This window comes from Rhinolophus sinicus, chromosome X, assembly GCF_036562045.2.
Source record: "Rhinolophus sinicus isolate RSC01 chromosome X, ASM3656204v1, whole genome shotgun sequence".
NCBI classification, from domain to species: domain Eukaryota; kingdom Metazoa; phylum Chordata; class Mammalia; order Chiroptera; family Rhinolophidae; genus Rhinolophus; species Rhinolophus sinicus.
The window spans coordinates 13,508,239-13,532,781 of NC_133768.1; the positions used below are offsets into that span (position 1 = coordinate 13,508,239).

Consider the following 24,543-nt stretch of genomic DNA (forward strand, 5'->3'; position numbering starts at 1 on the left):
CTCTTGGAGAGGTAAGTTAGGCAGCTCTGTAACCAATCTTTCTACTTGGAAATGTGAAGTAAAAAACATCCAACACTGAGGCATAAACCATGCTGCAGAGGTGGGAATAGAGGAGGGTTTGGAGGTGCCCAGCTTCCTTGTTCAAAACACCATGAGAAAGTCCCCAAACATATTGTCAGAAAAGCCATTCTCATGGTGACAGTGCTCCAAAGCTGACCAAACCTGCAGGCATATGGGTATTTTCTGAAGCACCAACACTGTACTAATAAGAGTAGCCATAAAGGAACTCTATGTGTGGGGATTCGGAGGCCGGAGGTCAAGTGACATGAGCAAGCTACCTAGAAGACTTGACTCGACAGCTTTCACCTTTCAAGAAGAACATCTCCATCCAGCAGCCCTTCAACTGCAGGAGACAAAAGAGATGGTCACGTTCTTCTGAGAGAAGTGCTGGTTCCCAAAAAGCTCCTGGGGAGACAATACCCCAGAGGCTCATTTATAAGAGAAGGTAAATAAAAACCGCCAGACCACAGAACCATCTTGTCAAGTGAGACATATATTTAACAGGCATAGCTTGGGGTGTCAGGTAGAACAGGGGATTTTGAGACATAATAAAAAGCAGGAAGATTAAAAGATCAAGTGAATGGTAGGTTGGATGATAGAGCAGCAGGAAGCAAAGGACATATGGGAAAGGTTGAAGGAGCACGCAGAAGCCCAGCTGGAGGGAAGGCAGCATGGCTTCAGTCTATAGCCAGTGAAAGAGCTTGCTTGACTGGTTCTTGGCATGAGTCCCTCTCTCTTTCTGAGACTGGATGAACATGTGGCATTCAGCACTATAGCTGGGGGAGATGATATTTATAAATGGGGAACTGGTGCATGGATACTGAAGAGAAACAGACTGGGTGTGCCGTTCTGTAATGCCCTGTTTACATCAAAGGCAGGTTTGCGTTGACCGCACACGTGGGGGTGGCATGTGACAGCAGCAGAATATGGGGAGAAAGGGGACGATAGGGTAATGGTGGGGCTGGTAGATAGGAAAACTCTCAAGTTATAGTTCTTAAATACTAGAAAGCAAGGAACAGTTTGGTCTCAGCCTTTTAGTCAAGAAATCAGATGCTCATTTTCTAGTCTATATGCACCTTCTCCAAAACCGTAACAAACTCTGTGAAAGATATGGCCCCATCGCCATCCTGATTAGCCTCCTGGATGGTCCTGTCTGTGATGCTGCTCAGCTGCTCATCTGAGACATTCACTCCACCCACCATGCATAGCACCTGGAACAGCTCATCACCGGAGATCTTGTCATCTTTATCCAAATTATATAATCAAACAGCAAAGTACAGTTTGCTGCTTTACTGGTTGAGTGCTTCTGGTCCTTTCTTCTTTGCTTTTTGCACTATCTTGAGTAGGTCAGAAATGAGCTAAAGTTTTTATGAACCTATGGAAGTTGACCTGATCTTCTCCTTCTGGAAAGAAGGCACTGGTGAGCCGGTCCCCCACTGGGTTGATGACAAGTTTGGGAATCCACTGGAAATCTTCTTGGCTGAGGGCCCCATTCTCACCTTTGTCCACGTTGGTGAGCCAACTGTAGAAGTGGGTGATCTGACTGTGGGAAAAGCCAGTCTCCGTCTTGATCCCCTTGAGGTCCTCTTTCCTCAGAATTATGGAGGCCCGAGACCCCACCCCCAAGCAGGAGCTCATCAGGAAGTAACTGTGCTTGAAGAAACAGCATAAAGCTCATGAGAAAAGGCATTGTAGGCAAATATTGTACTCTAGTTGGTCAATTTGTTCTTCACAAGGGAATGAGTTAGAAATTCTGAAACTACTTTATGTGAGTACTAGGATTGAGCAAATAAATATGTTGTGGATAATGACAGTTTGTCACTATTGGAGAAAAGAGTTACAAATAAAGAAAGGGGGCATCTAGAATGAATCCTGTGGTATTGGATAGAATCTAAAGTATCAGTATAAAGTCATACATATATTCTCACACACTCACACACATACATATATACATGTATATGTAGATGGATAGGCATAAAATACAGATGTGTATATGTACATGTATGAGTATACAAACATGTACTTCCTAGCTCTGTCATCTGAGAGGGCCTTAGAAGCAATGACACTCTGGTAACATTGAGCACAGCTAGTGCCCAAATGTTTCTAAATATCATTCTCTAATAAAAGAAACCTGGCTCTTTGGAGAAATTATTTATTCCAAGGCTCAGTCAGGGAAAACAAATAATCCTAGATTATCCTGAGATACCACAAAGCAGGAAAATGCTAAAAAAAATTTTAAAAATAAAAAAGTAAAAATAACAGGGGGCATGTCAAAAGGGCACAGGAGCCGATTTGAAAGAGCTCCCACTGGCCAAATCTGGGACACTTTGAGCAATTAAATGATAGTAATAGATTATCCCACAGAGAATAAACATCCATAAGTCTATACTGATATTACTTGGGATAAGTAAATAAATACGCGGACGTGGAGTAGCTCTTCCTTACAGAAGAATTCTAATTAATAAATATAGAAGTACTGATGGAAATTTTAAGAATAACCATTGGCCAGATATGATGACAGTAACAATTCTTGCAGGCAATAATCATCAATGGATGCTAAAATTAGTTGGGGAAAATTATGTTGAGAAACAGGATATTTGCATAAGTCTCAGAGTTTCTCCCTACAAGATATTTGTTGATTACAGAGAGCAAATAGTAATTTGGTAGCTGCAGAAACCTGGCAGACACCATGGAAGTTCACATCACCAGTAATAAGGCATGCCTATATGTGAACGTCCTAATATGATGCATTGAAATGACACTTCTGTGGGATTCTTACCAAAAATGTGTAACCTCAATCTAATCAGAAGAAAACAGCAGACAACCCCAAATTGAGGGACATTCTAGAAAATAATTGGCCAGCCCTCTTCAAAAGTGTCAAGGTCATGAAAGGCAAAGATTAAAAGACAATCACAAATTGAAAGAGACTAAGGAGATTTGACAACTAAATGCAATATGGGATCCTGGATTGGATCCAGGACCAGGAAAGCACATTAGCAGGAAAACAGGCAGAATCCAAATAAAGTTAATAGATTTAGTTAATGGAATTTATCAATGTTCATTTCCTGGTTTCAATAAATATACTATAGTTATGTAACATGGTAACATTAGGAAAAGCTAGATAAAGAGTATATGGGAACTTTCTCTATTTTTACAACTTATCTGTAAGTATAACATTATTTCAAAACAGAAAGATACACACACACACACACACACACACACACACACACACACACACAGCCATGGATATTAAGTTCAACCAGTAAATGCGTAGTTCACATTTTCTTTCAATAACAAAATTGACAAGACCACAGAGAACCCAAACTGATTAGAAGTTGCTATGGTATATGACACTCTGGCCCCTATGTGCACCATCATGGCGTAGATTCCCATTTCAGAGTGTGGAGCCAGTGTGTCATAGTAGCTCACCCTCATCCCCTTCTGAGTGGAATGTCCAGCTCCTCTGTTCTCATCAGTCTGGTCTCTTGGTGCAGGCCCAGATCTGCAAGCACTTGGGACATTCATTTGCTCTCCCCTTGTGCAAGCCTAAGGCAGATATTTCCAATAGGTTACAGCACTCTTCCCCACTGCGTCCTCATAGCCACTACTGACGGGAGTCCACACTGGAGCTGAAACATCTCCTATTGCTGCATTCAGCCTGCAGTCAGGTTCATGGGGACCCTTGAAGTCTAAGATATTTGAAGGCTTAGGTTCTGATGTTTAGACATACAGTCACAGATGTCATTCTTCCTTACATGTGGCGAGAGACTCCAACAGTCTCACCAAGTGTCCGTCTCCAAGCCTCATAAGTGATCGAGGAGTGAAATGTCTCATGGTCTCTGTGGTATTGGAGGAAGATGCTTGACATGAGATGGGGCCCTATGACAACAGTTGATCAGGTTCCAGAGGAACGCTGAGGCTTAAATCCTTATCAGGATTGACAGTTAACTCATTACAACGTATTATGTCACAGTTATATGCTTTGTCAGACTTGATAAAATTAGCTAGGAAAGAATATCGTGGATTGTCATTTCATAGGCTGATGGTGGTTTTCTAACTTACCACACTGTGGCATCCAGGGATTTAAAAATAAAAGTCTGTCAAATCATACTTTTCTTCTTACTAAGGACAAGGGACATTCCAACAGCCTCCTTGGGAAGTAAATGGAGGAAATCACTCAAACTAGGACCCAGACATCTTTGGTCATAGTCCAGAGCTATAAACAATGGCCACATTTACTCTTCCATTTTCTATCAAGAAGAAAAAAATAGGTCGTATAAGAAAGCAGCTTCTGGGCCGGCCCGGTGGCTCAGGTGGTTAGCGCTCCGTGCTCCTAACTCCGAAAGCTGCCGGTTCGATTCCCACATGGGCCAGTGGGCTCTCAACCACAAGGTTGCCAGTTCAATCCCTCGAGTCCTGCAAGGGATGGTGGGCTCTGCCCGCTGCAACTAAGAGTGAACACGGCACCTTGAGCTGAGCTGCCTCCCGGATGGCTCAGTTGTTGGTTGGAGCGCGGGCTCTCAACCACAAGGTTGCCAGTTCAATTCCTCGACTCCCGCAAGGGATGGTGGGCAGCGCCCCCTGCAACTAAAATTGAACACGGCACCTTGAGCTGAGCTGCCGCTGAGCTCCCGGACGGCTCAGTTGGTTGGAGAGTGTCCTCTCAACCACAAGGTTGCCGGTTCGACTCCTGCAAGGGATGGTGGGCAGTGCCCCCTGCTATGGCAACTGGACCTGGAGCTGAGCTGCGCCCTCCACAACTGAAGACTGGAAGGACAACAACCTGAAGCTGAACAGAACCCTCCGCAACTAAGATTGAAAGGACAACAACTTGACTTGGAAAAAAGTCCTGGAAGCACACACTGTTCCCCAATAAAGTCCTGTTCCCCTTCCCCAATAAAATCTTTAATAAAAAAAAAAGAAAGAAAGCAGCTTCTGAGAAAAAATAAACTAGCTTAGAGAAGAATTAGAAGACTGCGAATGGAGTTCTGAGCCAGGAAAGAGGATTACAGCCTAGAGCTGACAGAAGGGATATTTCAATAGTATTTGACCTGCCCTGGGAGAAAGACCTCTCTCTCTCTCTCTCTCTCTCTCTCTCTCTCTCTCTCTCTCTCTCTCTCATCCCCATCTCTATCTTAGTCTTATCCAGCCTCTCCCCTCCCCTTTCTCCATTGGTGCACATTAGAGATTTTCAATATTCTTTTGGTTTTTATAAGAGCTGGGACTGACCAAGCCTTTCCTTTACTGTAAAAGAAGTACACATACCATAGTGTCTGTCCTAGGCAGGTCTTGTTTTGCTTTTATAAAATATTTTCATAGTTTTGCAAGCTCTCTCAGAAGTCTTCTGTTGTTTTATGACCTGTCTCAAAATTGTGCTGTCCATCCAATCTCTCTTGCTTCATCTTAGGTGTGTTCCTTTATCTCATGTAGTTTGCTCCTTTAAACCAGTTAAGAAAAATTCTAACCTTGGTTATGAAACCTTTGACATACAAATTCTTTCCTAATCCTAAACCTTCAATTGCTCCATTCTGCCTAAAGAAATAATTTCAAATCCTTAGGCCTACTCTCCAGCCTCTGTCCAATCTGGTCCTAATTTACCTTTCCAGATGGATTTCCCACAAATCCTTTGCACAGATATTAGACCTCAGCCAAACCAAACTATACGTGCTTCTCTAGAAAATATCCTGCACTCTCAAAACAGTATTTCCACTTGGAATGCCCTCTCTTCCATTATGGCCTCTTATTTATTTTTTCATTTTGAAAAAAATTAACTGGGCACCTACTATTAATAAGTACTATAAGGATATAAAACTGAGTGAAGCATAATCTCTGCCATCCGGAGGACATGGATACTGGAGGAAATTATATGGATTGAATATAATGTTTTAATACCTAACTGGTGTGTGGTGTTAGATAATCTCAGGTGTTAGGATTAAACTTCATGGTAAAAGTAGCATTAAACTTCATGGAGAAGGCCCTGAAGGATGGGGTAGAATTGTGACATGAGGAATTCTGGGAAGAAAAGGTTTACAGGCTGAGGAAACCACGAGAGCAAGCAACAGAGGCAGGAGAAAATGGAGTGCCTATACATGAATTCAAATACTTTGGCTGGGCTGCAATGCTTCAGTAGACTAGATCTTGAGGGATCTTGAATGTCAGACTAAAAAGTTTGAATTTATTCCACAGGCATAGGAAATTATTGAAGGGTTTTGAGCACGGAAATAACATGATCAGAAAGAGCAGTGCTTTCTGCAGATACCAGGCCGTGCATGTGTAGGGTTAATTTCCTCAATTTCTAGAGGCTTTTTCTTGGTATAGTAGGGAGAGAAGAGCCTGACACTAGTTTCAAATACAAGATTGCAGGAGTGGTGATGCCCCTCACACTCTCCATTTAATTCACCTGTCTAGTCGTAGCAAATTGACGGATCTTGGAGACTGGCTGTAAATATTAATAGCTTGTGACTTTAATTGTTACTGCTGTTCCAATGTGGTATTTTTCTTGGAGCAAATCAGCACAGCACCTAGCATGTGGAATGATACAGCTACTGACCCCAGCAAATACTTTTTCCCTCTATAGCCATTTTCAAGGGTCACCAGAAGCAGTTTGTTTTTGAGACTATGTCAGCTGTCCTGCTCTCTGCCATAAGCTGCAGGAATCATTATCATCTGGACACCCCACACCCCACGGAACATCACACTGGTTGATCTTTTCCTCTTTGGACTGAGGAACAGAAGTAGCAAGTACGTTAGATGCCTCAGACACAAGCAAACCAGGAGATGAACCCTGGTACCACGTACTTTATCCAGTCAGTAAAGCAGAAACCACACCAGTTATTTTAACAGAAAGAATTCAATATAGGAAAGGTATTATAAGACTGACATGGCAAATGGGAAACTGAGGTGACAGATAGTGACTACAGAAAGTAGCTGACACTCCTAAGGAAGAACCTAACCGAAAGCAACTGGTGAGGAAGAAATGTTTGCAGAGTCCCAGCATAACAGAGCAGAGTGTAGAATACATTTGGAGCTGACAAACAATATTATAGCTTAATAGCCAGCACAATAGTTAATGAAAGTATTAGCCAATGAGTCTTGTTTATATTAAATATGCTGAGAAATAAAGAAAATTCCTTCCTGCAGTTCTCAGTTTTGGAATTCTTTCTTTTTAAACATTAGCCTGGCTATGGAACAGCCATTACAATTACTTGTCTGTATACATCATTACAGAATATTCTCAGGTTGACATTCTCTTGCATGCCTGAGACATTTATTTCACTGTTCAAAGTATAAGCAGACAATGGAATACTACTCACAATAAAAAGGAACAAATTGCTGATACACACAACAAGTTGGATGGATCTCAAAGGCATTATGCTGAGCGAAAGAAGCCAGTCTCAAAAGGTATGATTCCATTCATACGACACTTTCAAAAACACAAAACCATAGTGATGGAGAACAGATGAGTGGTTGCCAGGGGCTCGGAATGGGGGGAGACTGTGACTAGAAAGAGATAATATGAGGGACGTTTTGGGGGGTAATGGCAATGTTCTGAAACCTGATTGTGGTGGGGTTACATGAGTCTGTGCATTTGATAACGTTCATAGAGCTGTGCTCAAAAATAGTAAATTGAAAAAAGAAAACAGGGAAAAAGTAAAGGCGGAACATGCGTTGCTTGTATGTGAGAAGGTTTCATCTTTTAAAAATAAGTTGCTGTGGTAAGGTCAAGTATGACCATACTGAGCTTTTGCCACATCCAGCCTGAGTTATGAGGGAAGAGTGTCACTTGGAGTGAGACCAACTGTACAACATCTCTTCAGTTTCTGAGCACCTCGGAGCCCCCAGCTGAGGGCAAGGCATGGAGGCTAGGGGAGGAACTCTCCCTGTGCTTCTGGGCTGTTCTGGGACTCCTGCTACCAGCTCCTGTGATTTGGGTGAGGGTATTTGCGCTGTTTGCAGCAGTTCAAAGCCTTCTTCTTCCCTGCACTTCAAAGCCTGGCCTGCCTTTTCCCCACTCATGGCTTTCATTTGGTGCTAGCAACCTTTGAAGAGCGATGCTTGAATGGCCCTTGGCTGTGACCCCACTAATTGGCAAAGCTGGCCACAGGGGATGAAAAGATTCTCACTGGCATCAACATCACAGTGACCATGGTCCAGTGGGCCTTGTTTTGTGTTCCTCTTGAGAGTCCAGAGCAATTCCTGTCAATAAAAGACTGAGGGGCAGCAGGAAGTGTTCTCCCTCCGGCCTTCCTGGAGCCCTCTTTTCCATTCACGTGGGGACTACTTGCCACACATGCTTGAAAATATAATTTTGTTATGCTCTGCACATTTAAATTGCTTCATTAATAGGATGCCATTAAACAAAGTGTTCCTGAACTTTAAAATACATAAAATCATTTTGCATTCCATCACCCTAAGAGTTTTTGTTCAGTTCCAGCTGAGATCAAAAGGAGAGAAATATTCTTTGCAGTTACATGCCGTCTTTCAGAAAGCCTCTCTTTGGATGAAAACTGCACCATTGCTACTGCTGTTCAGGCTCTGCTCACTAGGGGCTAATGTCATACCCCAAACACCAGTCCATTACAGGATGGGATTCAAAAGTGAAGGAGTACGTGCTCTTTTGTGTTTGGCTTCTTCCGTGCCACATGCTTTTTAAAGGTATCAATCAGGTATTGTTTTTAATTGCTGTATAGTATTCCATTGTATGAATATAGTAGTCCATACTTTGTTTATCCATTCTGCTATTGTTAGATATTTGAGTTGTTTCTAGTTGTGTGTAGGTTTTTTGGGGGGTGGGGGTGGAGGGACTTTTGTGACTAAAGCTGCTATAAATATTTTTGTGCAAGGCTTTTGGTGGACATACTCTTTTTTTTCCCACCTCCATATACCTAAAAGGGAATTGAAGGGTAGATATAGGTTATTAGCTACTGCCAGTCTCTGAAAATGGCTACACCATTTTACACTCCCCCCCCACCAGCAATCTACATGAGTTCGAGCTGCTCTACATTTTGTCAACACTTGGTATTATTAACCTTTTTGAATTTTAGCCCCTTCAGTATATAGTACTATATCGCTGTGGTTTTTATTTGAATTTTTCCCAATTGATAAATGATGTTGAGTGCCTTTGCATATGCTTATTGGTCTTTTGTGTATTTTCTTCTGCAAAGTACTTCTCAGGAGAATTGAGGAAGTTATGGTGGCAGTATCTGTCAGGGAAGAAAGGTGTGATGTGGAAAAGCAGACTTATCAATGATAAGGCCATTTTTCCCAGTCCTGCATTTTTGGTATTTTAAATAGATATTAATGTATAAAGTGGTTAAAAGAAGAAAAAATAGTAGGTACCTGTTCCCAAATATCTCCCTCCTAGCCAATAGCCATTGTCCAGAATTCTGCTTCAGAGATTTATTCCTTTGGGTTTATCACTAGGAGTTCTAAGTATGTTTATGTGAGTGCATCTTTGGGCTTCTTTCTAGCTTCACAACTTGCTGGGTGTGGGGTGTGAAGACTTTGGGAACTTGGGGTTCGCTGCATTCAGGCCCTGTGGGGAAGCATGAAGGCCCTGGCTGCCTGTGAGAGAGTTGTGACAAAGGATAAACCAGGAAAGGGAAGAAAGACTTGGGGCAAAGAAAGCATAGGATGTGCCCTAAACTTTTATTTACTTCATCATTTTGTTTTCCCACAGTTGCTCACTTTGGTAAATTGTTAGAGTTGAGGAGAGAGGAAAGGGAGAAGCACAGTATGAATTCAAACATGATGTTCTAAAACATGTTTGGTAGATAAGAGCACAGTGCCTGCCAGCAAGAGACTTTGGGACAGTCTCAAGGGAATAAAAATGCTCTGTAATTTTGGGAGCAAGAGTGATATGTGAAGAAGGTATTGCCTGACTCCTTTAAGCTTTCCAGAAGGATCAAAGCACTTTATATTTATGTACAACACATACACACACTCCAGTGAAGAAAAATATGAGGCAGACAAGGTCCCTTCCATCTCACAGACAGGCCATAATATGTGCAGAAATTCTGGAATTTGGTCGAAAGACAAACAAGCCCCAGGGTGGAATGAAAATAAGATCCCAGATCACTTCACTAGGGACCCAGCGTGCTTTGCAGTGGCCATCTTCACTCCAAGGTTTTATTCCTGTATTCAGATGTACCCCAACATCCATTCTCTAGTAAATATTTCTCATGTTTAAGACAGCATGATAGTAATAAATAAGCTCAGAAAGTCGACTGCTATAAATGCCATGTGGTATCAGTTAGATCACAAACCAAAGCCAAATTTTCAAAACATTTCCTGCTGGAATACCCACAACATTTTAAGATGTATTTTGGAAAGTTTTGAAGCAAAGTAAGCCTCCATCAGCATATAAAATAAAACCAAAAAGAAAGTAAAATGTAAAATAAAGTTTAAAAAAAAGTAAAAAAAAAAAAAGTAAAATGAGGGATGACTTTTTTTCTTTTGGCAGTAAAAGAAAAGATGGGGAAAATCTTGACATCTTTGGAGAAATGCTTGTTCATAGACACAAAATGAAGAAATGATCTTTTCTCACACACACACCACAAGAAACATTGGGGTTTGGAAACTACTCTTTCATTATTCACCAAAGAAATTTCTTTGACTGCTTTTGAGTATAATGTCTATTATTTTTTGTTGTGAACACTGATCATAAGTATAACTCTAGCTTTTGTTGAAGTGGTTTCATGGGACACTAGGGAAAGGGTTGGAGAGTATAAGGGATAGGCCAGCAGGGACAGAAATGGGGTAAAAGCATCAAAGAAGCAGCTTTTGTCAGAGACAAGATGGGCATGACTAATAGTGACTGATCCTAAAGTGGTGCAACTTGAAGTCTGAAGCCTCTCAAAATCAGTGGTAGGAGGGCCAGAATGGGATCCTAGACAAGGTAGGAGAAATTCTTTTTTCATTTTATTCCAACATTTTATTATAAAAAATTTCAAAAGTACAGAAAATTAAAAAAAAATTATATAGTGAACATGCATACACTCATAAGGGAGATATTATTTTTAATCTGACAATTTGTTTCCAATGGGGCTGATATTCACCCCATTTCATGAAAGAAATGCTCTTGAATGAATGAATGAGTGGTCTAACAATCTTGCCACACACGTATTCTGGGGACCCCAACGTGTTTCACAGCTACTCCTGCATGGAGTGATAATTCCAAAAGCAGGACTCCCTATGGGTCTGCTTCTATCATCTGTTGTTTTGGTTGCTTCTTGCTTATGCTGTCTTGTCTCCTCCTTGCCTTGTTTTCTTTGGTTTTGTGCTGGATGTTGTACTGAAAAATTATGTGTGGAAATAATGTGATAACATTTCTTTAGAGAGAATTTTTGTTTGCTTATGCCAGGCACATGGGGATGCTAACAGTACAATATTTAAAGGGCATTACTGAGGCAATAGGAATATAGTTATGAACAAGAAATGGCTCCTCCATTATGGAAGGCAGTGTGGAGGTTCCTCAAAAAATTACGAATAGAATTACCATATGACCCAGCAATAACTCTCCTGGGTATCTACCCAAAAAATCTGAAAACATTTATCCATAAAGACACGTGTGCTCCAGTGTTCATTGCAGCTTTGTTTACGGTGGCCAAGACATGGAAACAACCAAAATGTCCTTCGATAGATGAATGGATAAAGAAGTTGTGGTATATATACACAATGGAATACTATTCGGCGGTAAGAAAAGATGATATAGGAACATTTGTGACAACATGGATGGATCTTGAGAGTATGATGCTAAGCGAAATAAGTCAGACAGAAAAAGCAGAGAACCATATGATTTCACTGATATGTGGTATATAAACCAAAAACAACAAAAGAACAAGACAAACAAATGAGAAACAAAAACTCATAGACACAGACAATAGTTTAGTAGTTACCAGAGGGTAAGTGGGGTGGGGGGTGGGAGAGAGGGTAAGAGGGATCAAATATATGGTGATGGAAGGAGAACTGACTCTGGGTGGTGAACACACAATGGAATTTATAGATGATATAATACAGAATTGTACACCTGAAATCGATGTAATTTTACTAACAATTGTCACCCCAATAAATTTAAAAAAAAAAGAAAAGAAATGGCTCCTGCCCTTACAAGTCTTACTCTGAATGAGCAATAGGATTCATTTAAATAGAGCCTTTAAAGAATAATTTAGTTCATACAAGTTTGATCAGCATGCAGCTTTTCCTAACCTTATCCATCTGCACCCATTAAGGAGTGGCATGCTGGGCCATGTAGAGATGCCCTGAGGTAGCAGTTCTTTTGCAGTTTTATCTCATAGATAATTTAGAAAAATTTCTGTGAACGGATTAATGCATTCACCATGTAATAATCTAATCAGAAATCATCAGAACAATTTTACTTCCTTTGACCAAACACCTAGGAAAGACGATGCTTTAGAATACTACACTAAGGCAGTTACTAATTCATGGCAGAAATAAAATCAGAGCCCATTTGAATATTATAAACTGAAATACTCTAAATCGACAGACCATCTGCAGGGACTTAAGTGCTTGTGTCTAAGTGGTAGAACCAAAGAACACAATCCTTCCACACACAAGCTCAAAAATACCTAGTTCCAGTCCTCACAAGCGGGAGGTTGGAGCTACTATCAAAATAGTGGAGAGACTGATGAGAAGGAATCTTCTGTGGAGTGGAACCCACGGAGACCTTGACTTAATGATGATGATGACCCAAACTGAAGAGTCTGAGCTCTGTCTCTCTGGACTTGCCATCCTTAGACATCCCCAGGTGTTATCTCATGCTTGTTTAATGGGATGGGGGTGGTTCTCAAAAAGATGAAAAATACAAATCACTTCTCATCCCTTACTCCTGGAAAAAACACTCAACAGGAGAGCTGACTTGGGAGATTTAAGACAAACTACCAAACTTAATACATTAATATCATTAATATGTTTTCTGCCCCAGTTTCCTGCTGTGTAATAGTTTGAAATCCTTTCATGAGACACCAAAGCCTTTGGTTTGTTGGAAACAGATTCCTTTACCATGTAGGCTTTGCTTTGAGGCTCGTATTTTCCTACTTCCATGAATTTGCTCTCTAGTTTGCACACTGCAGTGTCTTACTTGAGACCTGCACATCTCTATCTGTAATTGATTTTTACGAGAGAACCAGGTTAGTGTCCGAACTCTGGCCACATACACCACGTCTGTCAAAACCATGTTTCAATGGGGGAGCCACAGACCTTATAAAATCATTTGTTTTAAGTAAGATCTAGATTAAAGTTAACCGGGACTGAGGAGATGGCATTTGCTCTACTTAAAAATTAATGAGCAACCCCTGTCAGTTAAAATTTGGAAACAGAATAGAATTAGATCGAGTGCCCTTCTACCCCCCAAAACAACACATGTATGCCATAGGCTTAAGAATGACTAGAACCAGCATACGTCAGTACCAAGCCTGCACTAGAACTAAGTGTTGCTTGTGGTTTCCTCTATTTGTTTTCATCTATTTGCACTAAGATGGTAAGTTCCCTTGGATTCTGTGGTGTCTGCTTCCTCCTGAGATCTTGAGCAATGACCCTTTATTTGTGTTTCCCATCACTGCTAAAACACAACAGAGCTGTTATCATTCAAGTTTACAAATAATTTGTTGAGCTCTTATGATGAGGAGGCATTTTGTTGGCATCATGGAAAACTGAAAGGAAAATTAAATATGGCTCTTGACCTCTAGGAATTAGTAATTTAATAGATGAAAAAGACACATCCAGGGATAATTCATGTTACATTAAAGCAATGTACATGGAAATTGCTGTAATAGGAGCCTAATTGAATCCAACAGTGACAAAGTTTAGAGTTTCAGTGTCTTTCTCAGTAGATCCTGAAAAGGGGATTCTGGTTACCAGGTTATTTTCCAAACAGGACTACATAGTTTGTGGGGCCCAGTGCAAAATGAAAATGTGGGACCCTCTACTTTAAAACTAAGGATTTCAAGGCAGTGACAGCATTAAGCCAAGTGCGAGTCCTTCTGAGTGTGGGGCCCTGTGTGAGTGCACAGGTCACATGCCCACAAAACCAGCCCTATATTCAAATACAGTCTCTGAATATGAGGAAGAGACAATTTTTTAACAGTCCAGAGGAGGAATTTATACACAGGAAATTTTCTTCCAAGTAGTTCATAGGAAAACAAACTCTTCCTAAGGAAAGAAAATAATTCAGTGTTTTCCAAATTAGCAAATTGGATTGGGATCTGAAAGATAGAAAATTACAATTTGCAAAGACAATTTCTCAGCTATTTCACAGCTACAAGGTAAGTATAATAATAGTAGCAGTTAGTGGTAGTAGTAGCTGACGCTAACCTATAGAGCTTATTAAGTGCCAAGATTCTTCTAAGTCTATTAAGTATATTTACTCATTTAATCCTCAAAAGAGCCTTGGACAGTAGATACTATTATTTCCTGTCTTACAGATGAGGAAACTGACCTTAGAGAGGTTGAGTAATTGCCCCAGTCACATGGCAAATAAATGGTAGATCCAGGATTTGAACTTGGTCTAGCTCCAGAGTCTGTGCTCTTAACCACTATTTATGCTACTTCTCATAAAGAAGGACTTGACAGACGAACAGAAGGGAGGAAGGAAAAAAGGAAGGAAGGGATGAAGGGAGGGAGGAAGGAAGGATTGAGTTATCCCATTGTATTCATTCATTTATACCATAGATTTGGCTTAACCAGGGTATACTGTGTGTTGTATGCATGTTTTAATTTTTTTTTTTTTTTGCATTTCATGTTCATAGTTTAACAGCACCCGTTCGCCCTCCCCCACTGAGTGTTGCCACATGACCCCATGGAGTAGAAAGGTACTGATTCTGAGAACATTCCATCACAGCCCTAGCCCACTCTTTCCAGACACTTTCACTTTCTTCTCTTTTAACTTTATGGCAAACTATTGTTTCTAACTAACAGGTATTCTTTTAAATCAATTTAAACAGTGGGTCTTTTCCTAACTTGAATTAAATAAAATATAATTTATACAGCCATGCCATTGGCTTTTTCCCCATTATTTCCCGCCCCCCACCCATAAGTGGCAAATAAGGCTCTGTTCAAGATGGGCATCACCTAAGCTGCCTCTGGACTTTAGTTTGGAGAAAAGAAATTCCAACTTGCCCTATATTTATCAGAACTGTAAAGGTTCGGCTTCTCAAATCAAAAAAGACAATAGGACAAAAGGATTCTCTGACAGCCAATTGTCCCTGTCACCATTAAATAAAAAGTGCTTTTGGCTGCTGGTCAGAGCCTGTAGTCAGTCACTATTCTTTCTTTGTTTCCCAGTCCATTGTTATTCAAGGAAGGAATCGCCTACAAAATGTGGCCTCTGGTGGCGGGGGTTTTTCTCCAGCTCTTGCTCTCTATCCCTCTCTGTCTCTCTTTTTGCATGCACCAAACTTTTTTTTCTTTCTGAAAGTTACCTAGGAAACAAAGTCTTTTGTGCTGCAACTTTATTTGAGCTATTCACTTCGCTGGGAATCTGCACAAAAGCTGAAGAGAGAAAGAAGATTGCAATGTTTTTACTAAAACTTTCATGGCGAACACATTTTTCTCCAGGGGGGGAATCCTGTTGGGTGTGTTGGGGGGCTTTGCAGATACCTCTGACAAGGTAAGCAAATGCTGGGGGTTAGTTTAAACAACTGGCTCTGGAATCTTCTCTTTAATGGGGCTTGAGAACAGTTCATTTAACAATATGTGAAATCCTCTGACTCAACAGGGCATCATGCTTCCAAATGTGAAGATGAGAACAAAGTTTTTTAATGATCCTGGTTTTAGGACAGAATATTATTGAAACCTAACTGGAATAAGAGCAAAAGTATTTATTTTCTGCAAACACCCACCTTCCTCCAAATTATGGAAATAAATAAATCTAGGTTCAGTGATGAAAACTGGGTCTTTTAACAATCTGATTTAGAAACCCAGCCCTGGAATCAAAATTGGAATGGTGCCTTTTTAATAATTTGTGTTAGGAGCCCAGCCCTGGAATCAAAATTAGACAATATTAATATCTATCAAAGGTTTGAATGGAGAATTTTCAAATGTTATATAGAAGTCAAGGCCTCTAAGTACGCTGCTGGAAGAAAAGCTTCAGACTGTAAAGCTGAAAGAAAAGAAACTAGGACTGTTTTATGTTTTATTCCTCCGAATTTGAAAAAGAAGCCCATTTGAATCCCCCCTCCCAGTAACAGCATTGATGTTTTCCACTATAGTTGGTGAGGGGGAGATTCTTCACTTTTGCTTTTCCATGTGCATATAGTGTTGATGAAACCATATTTTTTAAAATGTTATTCACAAACGCCAGAGTCCTGCAGTAAAATTAACTCTGTGTTTTAATCCAGCCTCTCAGATTAGATTGGCTTGTACTTCAGGTGGTGTGTTCTGGAATGTCTCCTGACTCCAGGTTTTCTGGTACATTTTCTGAAACATTTCATAGATATTTAAATCATCTTTTCCCTTTGACCCTAGTAATCTAACGCTCTCAAGACTTTCAATAGGAATGTGCAGCGAGACGGATATCTAGAAAGTGGATCTACCTCTCACTGGATTAGAGACTGACATTTTTCCTCAGTTTGAAGTTTGGGGATTTCTGGCTACCTTTCTTGTCTCTCCTCTTAATTCCACTTGACCTGAAAAGCATGTTTATTTAACCCATTTTTTTTCTTTTGTGTCGCTTGACTATTGAAAGTATAACTTTCAATTAATTGTGCTTACTACCTATTTCTAGGAATACTTCCTTTGACCTAAAAGCTTATTTCTGACCAAATCTTTCTTAACTAAACTATGAAATCCCTTATATGTGTGTTTACATATAAACCATGGTGGTTGAGTCCGAATGTACTTCATTTGCAGTCCCATCCCCCGGAGGACGAAGATACAGATGTCATGTTAGGGCAGAGGCCGAAAAACCCAGTACACAATATCCCCTCAACACTGGACAAGCAGACCAACTGGAGCAAAGCACTACCTCTCCCGACGCCAGAGGAGAAGATGAAACAAGATGCTCAAGTGATTTCTTCTTGCATTATTCCCATCAATGTCACTGGTATCGTTACATTCTTTTCTTAGGGACAGTTGGGTCAGAATATTCTGTGTATTAAATATGTTCAAAACCTGTGCTGCTTGGGGGTACCAGTTAAGAATACTGCTTGCTAAACAAGCAATACCCTTTTCATCAAAATATAACCCAGAGATGTCCAATATGCTTGTGTCAGGTTTTGAACACCAATTTGCATATGTTCTGTTGGGCCACTTGTTATGTAAATGATGGACAGTTTCTTTTTGGGGGAAAAAAAAAAGTCACCAAATAGCTCTTTGGCCATAGCTGACTGAAACAATGGAGAAAGCGGCAGTGATTAATCATATGATAATGATGTGTGGTACTGCAAGAAAGAAAATAGCAAACCCCAGATTTCTAAAACTGTAAGTAATGATCCTGTAGACCAACTATAAAATCTGTTTTCATGCTTCCTAGAAAGAAGGTAGGCTTGTTTAAAAGATCATTTAGAAGTCTGCATTGATTTTAGGGATTTTTGACCTAAAAATATATGGATTCATAGGTGAAAGCTGAATTCTACTCTAAAACCAGCAAGCCTGCCTTCCCTTCACTCTGCTTTCCTACTTCTATGAATTGACAGTGTGAATACTAGTCCAGGTTGAATGCAGGCCCGTCAGACTTTTCTTGAAAAGTTTATTGGTAGCGATTGTAAATTCCAGAATTGGAAATGGTAATCTTTGTAAGTAAAATAATGTTATAAGATATTCTAACTTTCAAAGATAGAAATTAAATAGTCGATTCATTGGGCTTTCTTTAAATAGTTCTAATAGTTATAGTTTAACTTATTTATATATTGAAAATTTCAAAATGGCCATATTATGACTGATTTTCATCCTCATACCATGTGACTAAAGATTGCTTGTTGCTCGAGATGCAGTTTGGACACAGCTATTATTAACCCCACTCAAATTTCTCTCACGTAAAGTGGGGAGCAAATGATGACCTGGTATCTAGGACAGATATTATTTCCTTCCTGAAAAAAAGGAGTTCCAGTTGATCCGCTGGTTCTGAGCTGGGGGTTCATTTTCCTGATGACCTATTCAAATTGAAGGATAAATTATTCTAAGCATGTGCATTCTATCTGATCTCTATAATCTACCGTGTTTCTTCGAAAATAAGACCTAGCCGGACCATCTGCTCTAATGCGTCTTTTGGAGCAAAAATTAATATGAGACCCTGTATTATATTGCATTGCATTGTATTGTATTGTATTGTATTGTATTGTATTGTATTGTATTGTATTGTATTGTATTGTATTGTATTGTATTATATTAATTAAAGACCCGGTCTTATATTGTAGTAAAATAAGACCAGGTCTTATATTAATTTTTGCTCCAAAAGATGCATTAGAGCTGATGGTCCGGCTAGCTCTTATTTTCGGGGAAGCAGAGTAAATGGGATGAATTAGGGCAGTTCAGCTGTCAACATGGACATTTTGGCATCCTCTTAAACTAATTTTCAGTTCTGGGAACAGCTGATTGTTAGCAGCACCTGCTTTCTTCATGGCACCGTAAGTAACATTTTGTTTTCAAATTTGGTTCTTTGATTATGGGCCTTGTGAGTCAGGAAAAGGGAAGATCTTTCCTTCAGCTTTATTTTGGGAACTCTGAGACTAAAGCCTAGATGATATGTTGATTTCAAGAGCTTTAATGAGAAAGTTGTTGATTATGCCCATGTAACACAAAGTATCTGGGTCTGTATGCCATGTGTTCTGTAATTATTATGATTAGAATGAAGGATTTTAATTTTGGGTTGGAACTAAGAAAGAAAAATTCCATTAGTACAAATTCTCCAATAATATTGTAATCATTCATCATGTGATATCTCATACAGATTTTCAAAGTGACTTCTAGAAACTGTTCTCACTGTGATGCTAAGCGGAACTCAAACTGCTTCATTATATAGCTGAACAAGGTTTAACATGCCATCCTGCCCCTTGCCTAACAATCAGGATAAATGATCAGACAACCGGATTCCAAAGCACTTTGGACATTATAGCTCCCTGAGGCAAAGCTCACTCTGAAAACTCCATGGCACATGCTTGTGCCAGATGAGAGTTTGAGTTCCTCACCTCCTCCCTCAGCATTCTGGGTTGGAGAGGACTGCATATAGGGTGTCAATAATGTGACTATGGAGAGAGAAACTAACAGGCATCATGGTTTGCTTCCTGTGTTACTAAAGCAGACAGACACATTGTAAAGACTGGGAATTCCAGCTTTATTTACAATTGGCTCAGAAGGTAGATCCACTTAAGTACAGAACTGGGGACTGCCTTGTATTTTGATTTTATATGATAAGACACCAGTGCTAAATAAAAAAGTGTCCAATTTAGTCAGCAGAAGAAAGTAGACAGACTTGCATGATGATTTAAAAAAATCTCTAGGCTGTTGTTTCCTCACAGCAAGTGTGTATATTGGGGTGGGGAGTGGTTGGGCAGAGTGAGTAGAAGGGGAAAAACTTCACAAAGATGCTTTTAATGAAGAGACGGGTGAGGATATCTTAGCTGAACTAATTTAGGTGAACATCTTGGGTACGGATTTGCTATGCAAAGATATCAGCTTCCAAGAGCCCAGAAATAGACGAGTAAATCATAGTAACTAAAAGTTGTGAGGAGTCATTTCTATGTGACGGTGACTCTTTGATGTTATTTCTCTTTCCTTTTTCTTTTGATTTTTCTTTCTTTGCTATTTACTTTGGCAGTGCAAGCTGTGTGGAGAGCTGCATTTAGAAGTAAAGCTTGATGTATTGTACCATAATTTAAATGAAAGCTGAATAAGGGCTCCCTTATATTTGTTCACAGGCTTAATCCAAATTCTTCCTTTACTTCAATAAATATCACTGTGTTGCAAGCAAATGAAAATGTGTTTGCCATTTCTAAAGGCTAATGAGACCTATTTGTGGGTTGCAGGAGTTGGTTTTGACAGAGAGGCTAGTATACGCTGCTCTCTTGTTCATTCACAATCCGTACTGCAGCGCAGACGAAAACTGAGGAGGAGGAAAACCATCTCGGGTATCCCCAGAAGAGTCCAACAAGAAATAGGTGCAGTATAAAACTGTTAATGGTTAATATTCTGTCAGGTGCTGATTTTAAGGAGATAAAACAGAAGCAGACCTTTAACCAGCTTCCTTAAAAATAGTCAGTGCTGTACCTTGTAGAGGTTTTGAAATGGTGTATATTTGTTTTGTTTTCAGCGAGCCAGGTGGTAGGACTTTTAAAATCTCTGTTCTTGACTATGAAGTTTTAACCTTATGGATTTAGGCATATACGTTCAGGTTTTATTGCTGAAATGCAATATTTTGCTATTTTTAAAGTTTTATTAAGATAGAAATTATGAATAAAAAGTAACAAGATTCACTGAAAGATTCTTTTAGAAAAGTATACCTTTATTTGAAGAGAGATATACTTTTATGACAATAATTTTACAAGGAAAATTTCAAGCATACTCAATTAAATATTGAATATTGATAATAGGATACCCTTGGTAACATTTTTTTCTATTTTTTTGTTCACTGTGTTTAGCATATCTTTTCCTAAAATTATTATTATGGTACCATCTCTTGTATATAAGATTTTTACTTCTTATAATGAATTCTAAGGTTTTTATTTTGTTATGTTTATATCACAAAGTAAAAATGAATAGTGGCCAAGAAGATAAAATGGACTTTCATTTAAAAAAATAGTAGCCACTTATTGGGGAAAAGTAATTTGATATTGAAGAGAGAGAGAGAATTCACAAAAGATTTAAAAGCATATCTTCTCTTAGTGTGTGTATATATATATATACACATGTTATATATACACACACAGATATATATATATATATATATATATATATATATATATATATATATATATATTCTGGAGGTGCTAAAAAATGTACACATTTTAAGAGATGTTATCTACGTATTACTTTTCAAAGTTGAATTATGGTAGCATTGTGTAGTATGACAGTAGCTCAAAAGATGGCGTTAATCAAATGAATGCTAGCGTCATTCATTGTATTACAATTTTAATACAGATTTTTCCTTTCTTAAAATGTGTATGCATTTTTTTGGAACTGTGTGTGTGTGTGTGTAGAGAGAGAGACAGAGACAGACAGAGGCAGAGAAAGAAATTTTCCAAAGCATTTTAACTTTCTCCTAATTTTATATGCCGATTTTTTTTTCTATAAGAAAAAGCTCCACCATGCTAGCACCTAGATTTGTGGATGTCTCTCAGAATGTCTGGTAGTATGGTGTGGTATAAAATATCTCATTATGTTTTCCATGTGCCCCAGATTCTGATGAATCACCCGTGGCCAGGGAAAGGAATGTGATTGTGCACACAAATCCAGACCCTTCCAACACTGTCAATAGGAGGTCTGGAACCAGGGACTCGGAGTGCCAAACTGAGGACATTCTGATTGCTGCTCCATCCAGAAGGAGAATCAGAGCTCAAAGGGGTCAAAGCATTGCAGCTTCCCTTTCTCATTCTGCTGGCAATATCTCTGCATTGGCAGACAAAGGTGACGCCATGTTTACAACTGCAGTGAGCACCCGAACAAGATCTCGGAGCCTTCCCCGGGAGGGCAATAGAGGCGGAGACACTGAGTCCAAAGTTGGTACTAAACCCTCAGCATATGAAGAGGGGGAGCCTTTTGTCAGTGACCGAGAAAGATCCCCTAACAATTGCAGCGAGGCCCCCAGCAGCCCAAGTGTACAGGAACACCAGCCTGCTTTGGGCCTGGCCTGTTCTCAACATCTTCACAGCCCCCAGCACAAGTTAAGTGAGAGAGGGAGGTCACGTCTGTCCCGAATGGCTGCTGACTCTGGCAGCTGTGACATCTCCTCCAATTCAGACACCTTTGGGAGCCCCATCCATTGCATCTCCACAGCTGGCGTCCTCCTCAGCGGTCACATGGACCAGAAAGATGACCACCAGTCATCCAGTGGCAACTGGAGTGGGAGCAGTTCCACATGTCCCTCACAGACCTCAGAGACAATCCCTCCTGCAGCTTCTCCTCCCCTCACTGGCTCTTCGCACTGTGACTCAGAGTTGTCACTAAACACGGCCCCTCATGCTAATGAGGACGCCAGTGTCTTCGTGACAGAGCAGTACAATGACCACCTGGATAAAGTGAGAGGCCACCGAGCGAACTCCTTTACCTCCACTGTGGCAGATCTTCTGGATGACCCCAATAATAGCAACACAAGTGACAGCGAGTGGAATTACCTCCACCACCATCATGATGCCTCCTGCCGCCAGGATTTTAGTCCTGAGCGCCCCAAGGCAGACAGCTTGGGCTGCCCAAGCTTCACAAGCATGGCCACTTATGACAGCTTTCTGGAAAAGTCTCCATCAGACAAAGCAGACACGAGCTCTCACTTTTCAGTGGACACGGAAGGATACTACACCTCCATGCACTTTGACTGTGGTCTCAAAGGTAGTAAGAATTATGTCTGTCACTATGCAGCCTTGGGCCCAGAGAATGGCCAGGGCATTGGAGTTCCGCCTGCTCTTCCGGACTGTGCCTGGCAGGACTACTTAGACCATAGGAGGCAGGGGAGACCAAGCATCTCTTTCAGGAAACCAAAGGCAAAGCCAACCCCACCTAAAAGGAGCTCATCATTGAGGAAGTCCGATGGAAATGCAGACATTTCTGAGAAGAAAGAACCAAAGACAAGCAGTAGCCAGCTCCTGCCTCACAGTTCCAGGGAAATGAAGCTGCCGCTTGATTTCTCCAACACGCCTTCTCGAATGGAAAATACCAGTCTTCCCACCAAGCAGGAACCTTCTTGGATCAACCAGAGTGAACATGGTACTAAGGAACCTCAGTTAGATACTTCAGATATTCCACCATTCAAAGATGAAGGTGCTGAATCAACTCACTATGCAGACCTCTGGCTTCTAAATGACTTGAAAGCAAATGATCCTTATAGATCTTTATCTAATTCAAGCACTGCTACGGGTACCACCGTTATCGAATGCATCAAATCTCCAGAGAGCTCTGAATCCCAAACGTCCCAGTCAGAATCAAGAGCCACCACCCCATCCCTTCCTTCTGTTGACAATGACTTTAAACTGGCTTCACCAGAAAAGCTGGCTGGCCTGGCATCTCCATCAAGTGGCTACTCAAGCCAGTCTGAAACGCCAACATCCTCCTTCCCTACAGCTTTCTTTTCTGGTCCACTGTCTCCTGGAGGTAGCAAAAGAAAACCGAAAGTCCCAGAAAGGAAATCCTCACTACAGCAACCCTCTTTAAAAGATGGAGCTCTAGCACTGAGTAAAGATCTTGAACTTCCAATTATACCTCCTACCCACCTTGACCTAAGTGCTCTTCATGTCTTGAATAAACCATTCCACCACCGTCACCCGCTGCATGTTTTTAGTCATAATAAGCAGAACACAGTAGGAGAAACACTGAGGTCGAATCCTCCACCGTCCCTTGCAATTACACCAACAGTCTTGAAATCTGTTAACCTTAGGTCCATCAGTAAGTCTGAAGAAGTTAAGCAAAAAGAAGGCAACAATCCCGAACTCCCCTACTTAGAGCAAAGCACTCTCACAATGGCTGCCCTGTCTCCAGGTAAGATTAGGCCACATATGGCTAAGAAATCAATAGCACGTCAGTACTCCACTGAGGACACCATACTGTCCTTTTTAGACTCCTCTGCAGTTGATACGGGACCAGATAAACTACAGTTAGAAAAAAAACGTCCTTTTGATGTGAAGATTCATTGTGATCCTGAAACAGTAACCTCAGCTGGTAGCAATCTTCCAGATTCAAGTGTCACAAAAGACCAAATACATGCGGAGAGTGAGCCTATTCCAGAAAGCACACCAAGTAAAACTGGTGACCTTCCCACAGAAGGATTTCAGAGGGTGTCTGCTACCCGCCCAAATGATTTGGATGGTAAAACACTACACTACGGAGCTGGTTTAGATGGTGCCCTAGCACAGGTCCAGAAGTCATCCTCTGCAGATCGTGAAGAAGTTGTACACCCTGAATCTGCCGATGTGCTCACCTCTCAGTCAAACTCACAAACTAGAGCCGCAGACATAAGCAATCAACTTAAGCATCAACTCGGGATGAGCCGCCACCATGACAAAGTGCCTGGGACTATCAGCTGCGAAGCAGAGCTATCAACTGTAAATTCATGTCCTGAGAAATGTTCCGAGCAGGAAAATACTGCTTCAAGTATTTCAGCCAAAAGTGCCTCTGATAACAGCGGAGCAGAGGAGACCCAAGGAAGTGTGGATGAGGTTTCATTGAAAGGTCAGTTTGTCACAATGGAAAGGGGTCTCATGGCACTTCTTGAAATTTGTCTTTCTTACTTCCCCATAACACGGTGCGGCCCTGGGTGTTGGGTTCCCTCCACTATCTCTTTTCACTTATTAAAACAACTGAGGTTAAAAAAAACCAAAAACTTTT

The 24,543-nt window shown here is 40.6% G+C and overlaps 1 protein-coding gene and 1 pseudogene across 5 annotated transcripts in view; one reads left to right on the forward strand and one right to left on the reverse strand.

The window, feature by feature from the left end:
• NHS (NHS actin remodeling regulator) overlaps positions 1-24,543 on the forward strand; it is a 344,627-nt gene that overhangs the window by 313,127 nt on the left and 6,957 nt on the right. For 3 of the 5 annotated variants that reach the window (XM_074323429.1, XM_019755449.2, XM_074323431.1), the window contains exons 4-7: positions 14,826-14,888; positions 16,927-17,119; positions 20,040-20,171; positions 21,409-24,387. In XM_074323429.1, the coding sequence (XP_074179530.1) occupies positions 14,826-14,888; positions 16,927-17,119; positions 20,040-20,171; positions 21,409-24,387 (3,367 nt within the window). Of the gene's footprint in view, positions 1-14,825; positions 14,889-15,283; positions 15,686-16,926; positions 17,120-20,039; positions 20,172-21,408; positions 24,388-24,543 lie in introns of those variants that run through there. The other 2 variants (XM_019755451.2, XM_074323430.1) reach the window with 2 other exon arrangements.
• LOC109460208 (calcineurin B homologous protein 1) lies at positions 1,095-1,698 on the reverse strand (annotated as a pseudogene).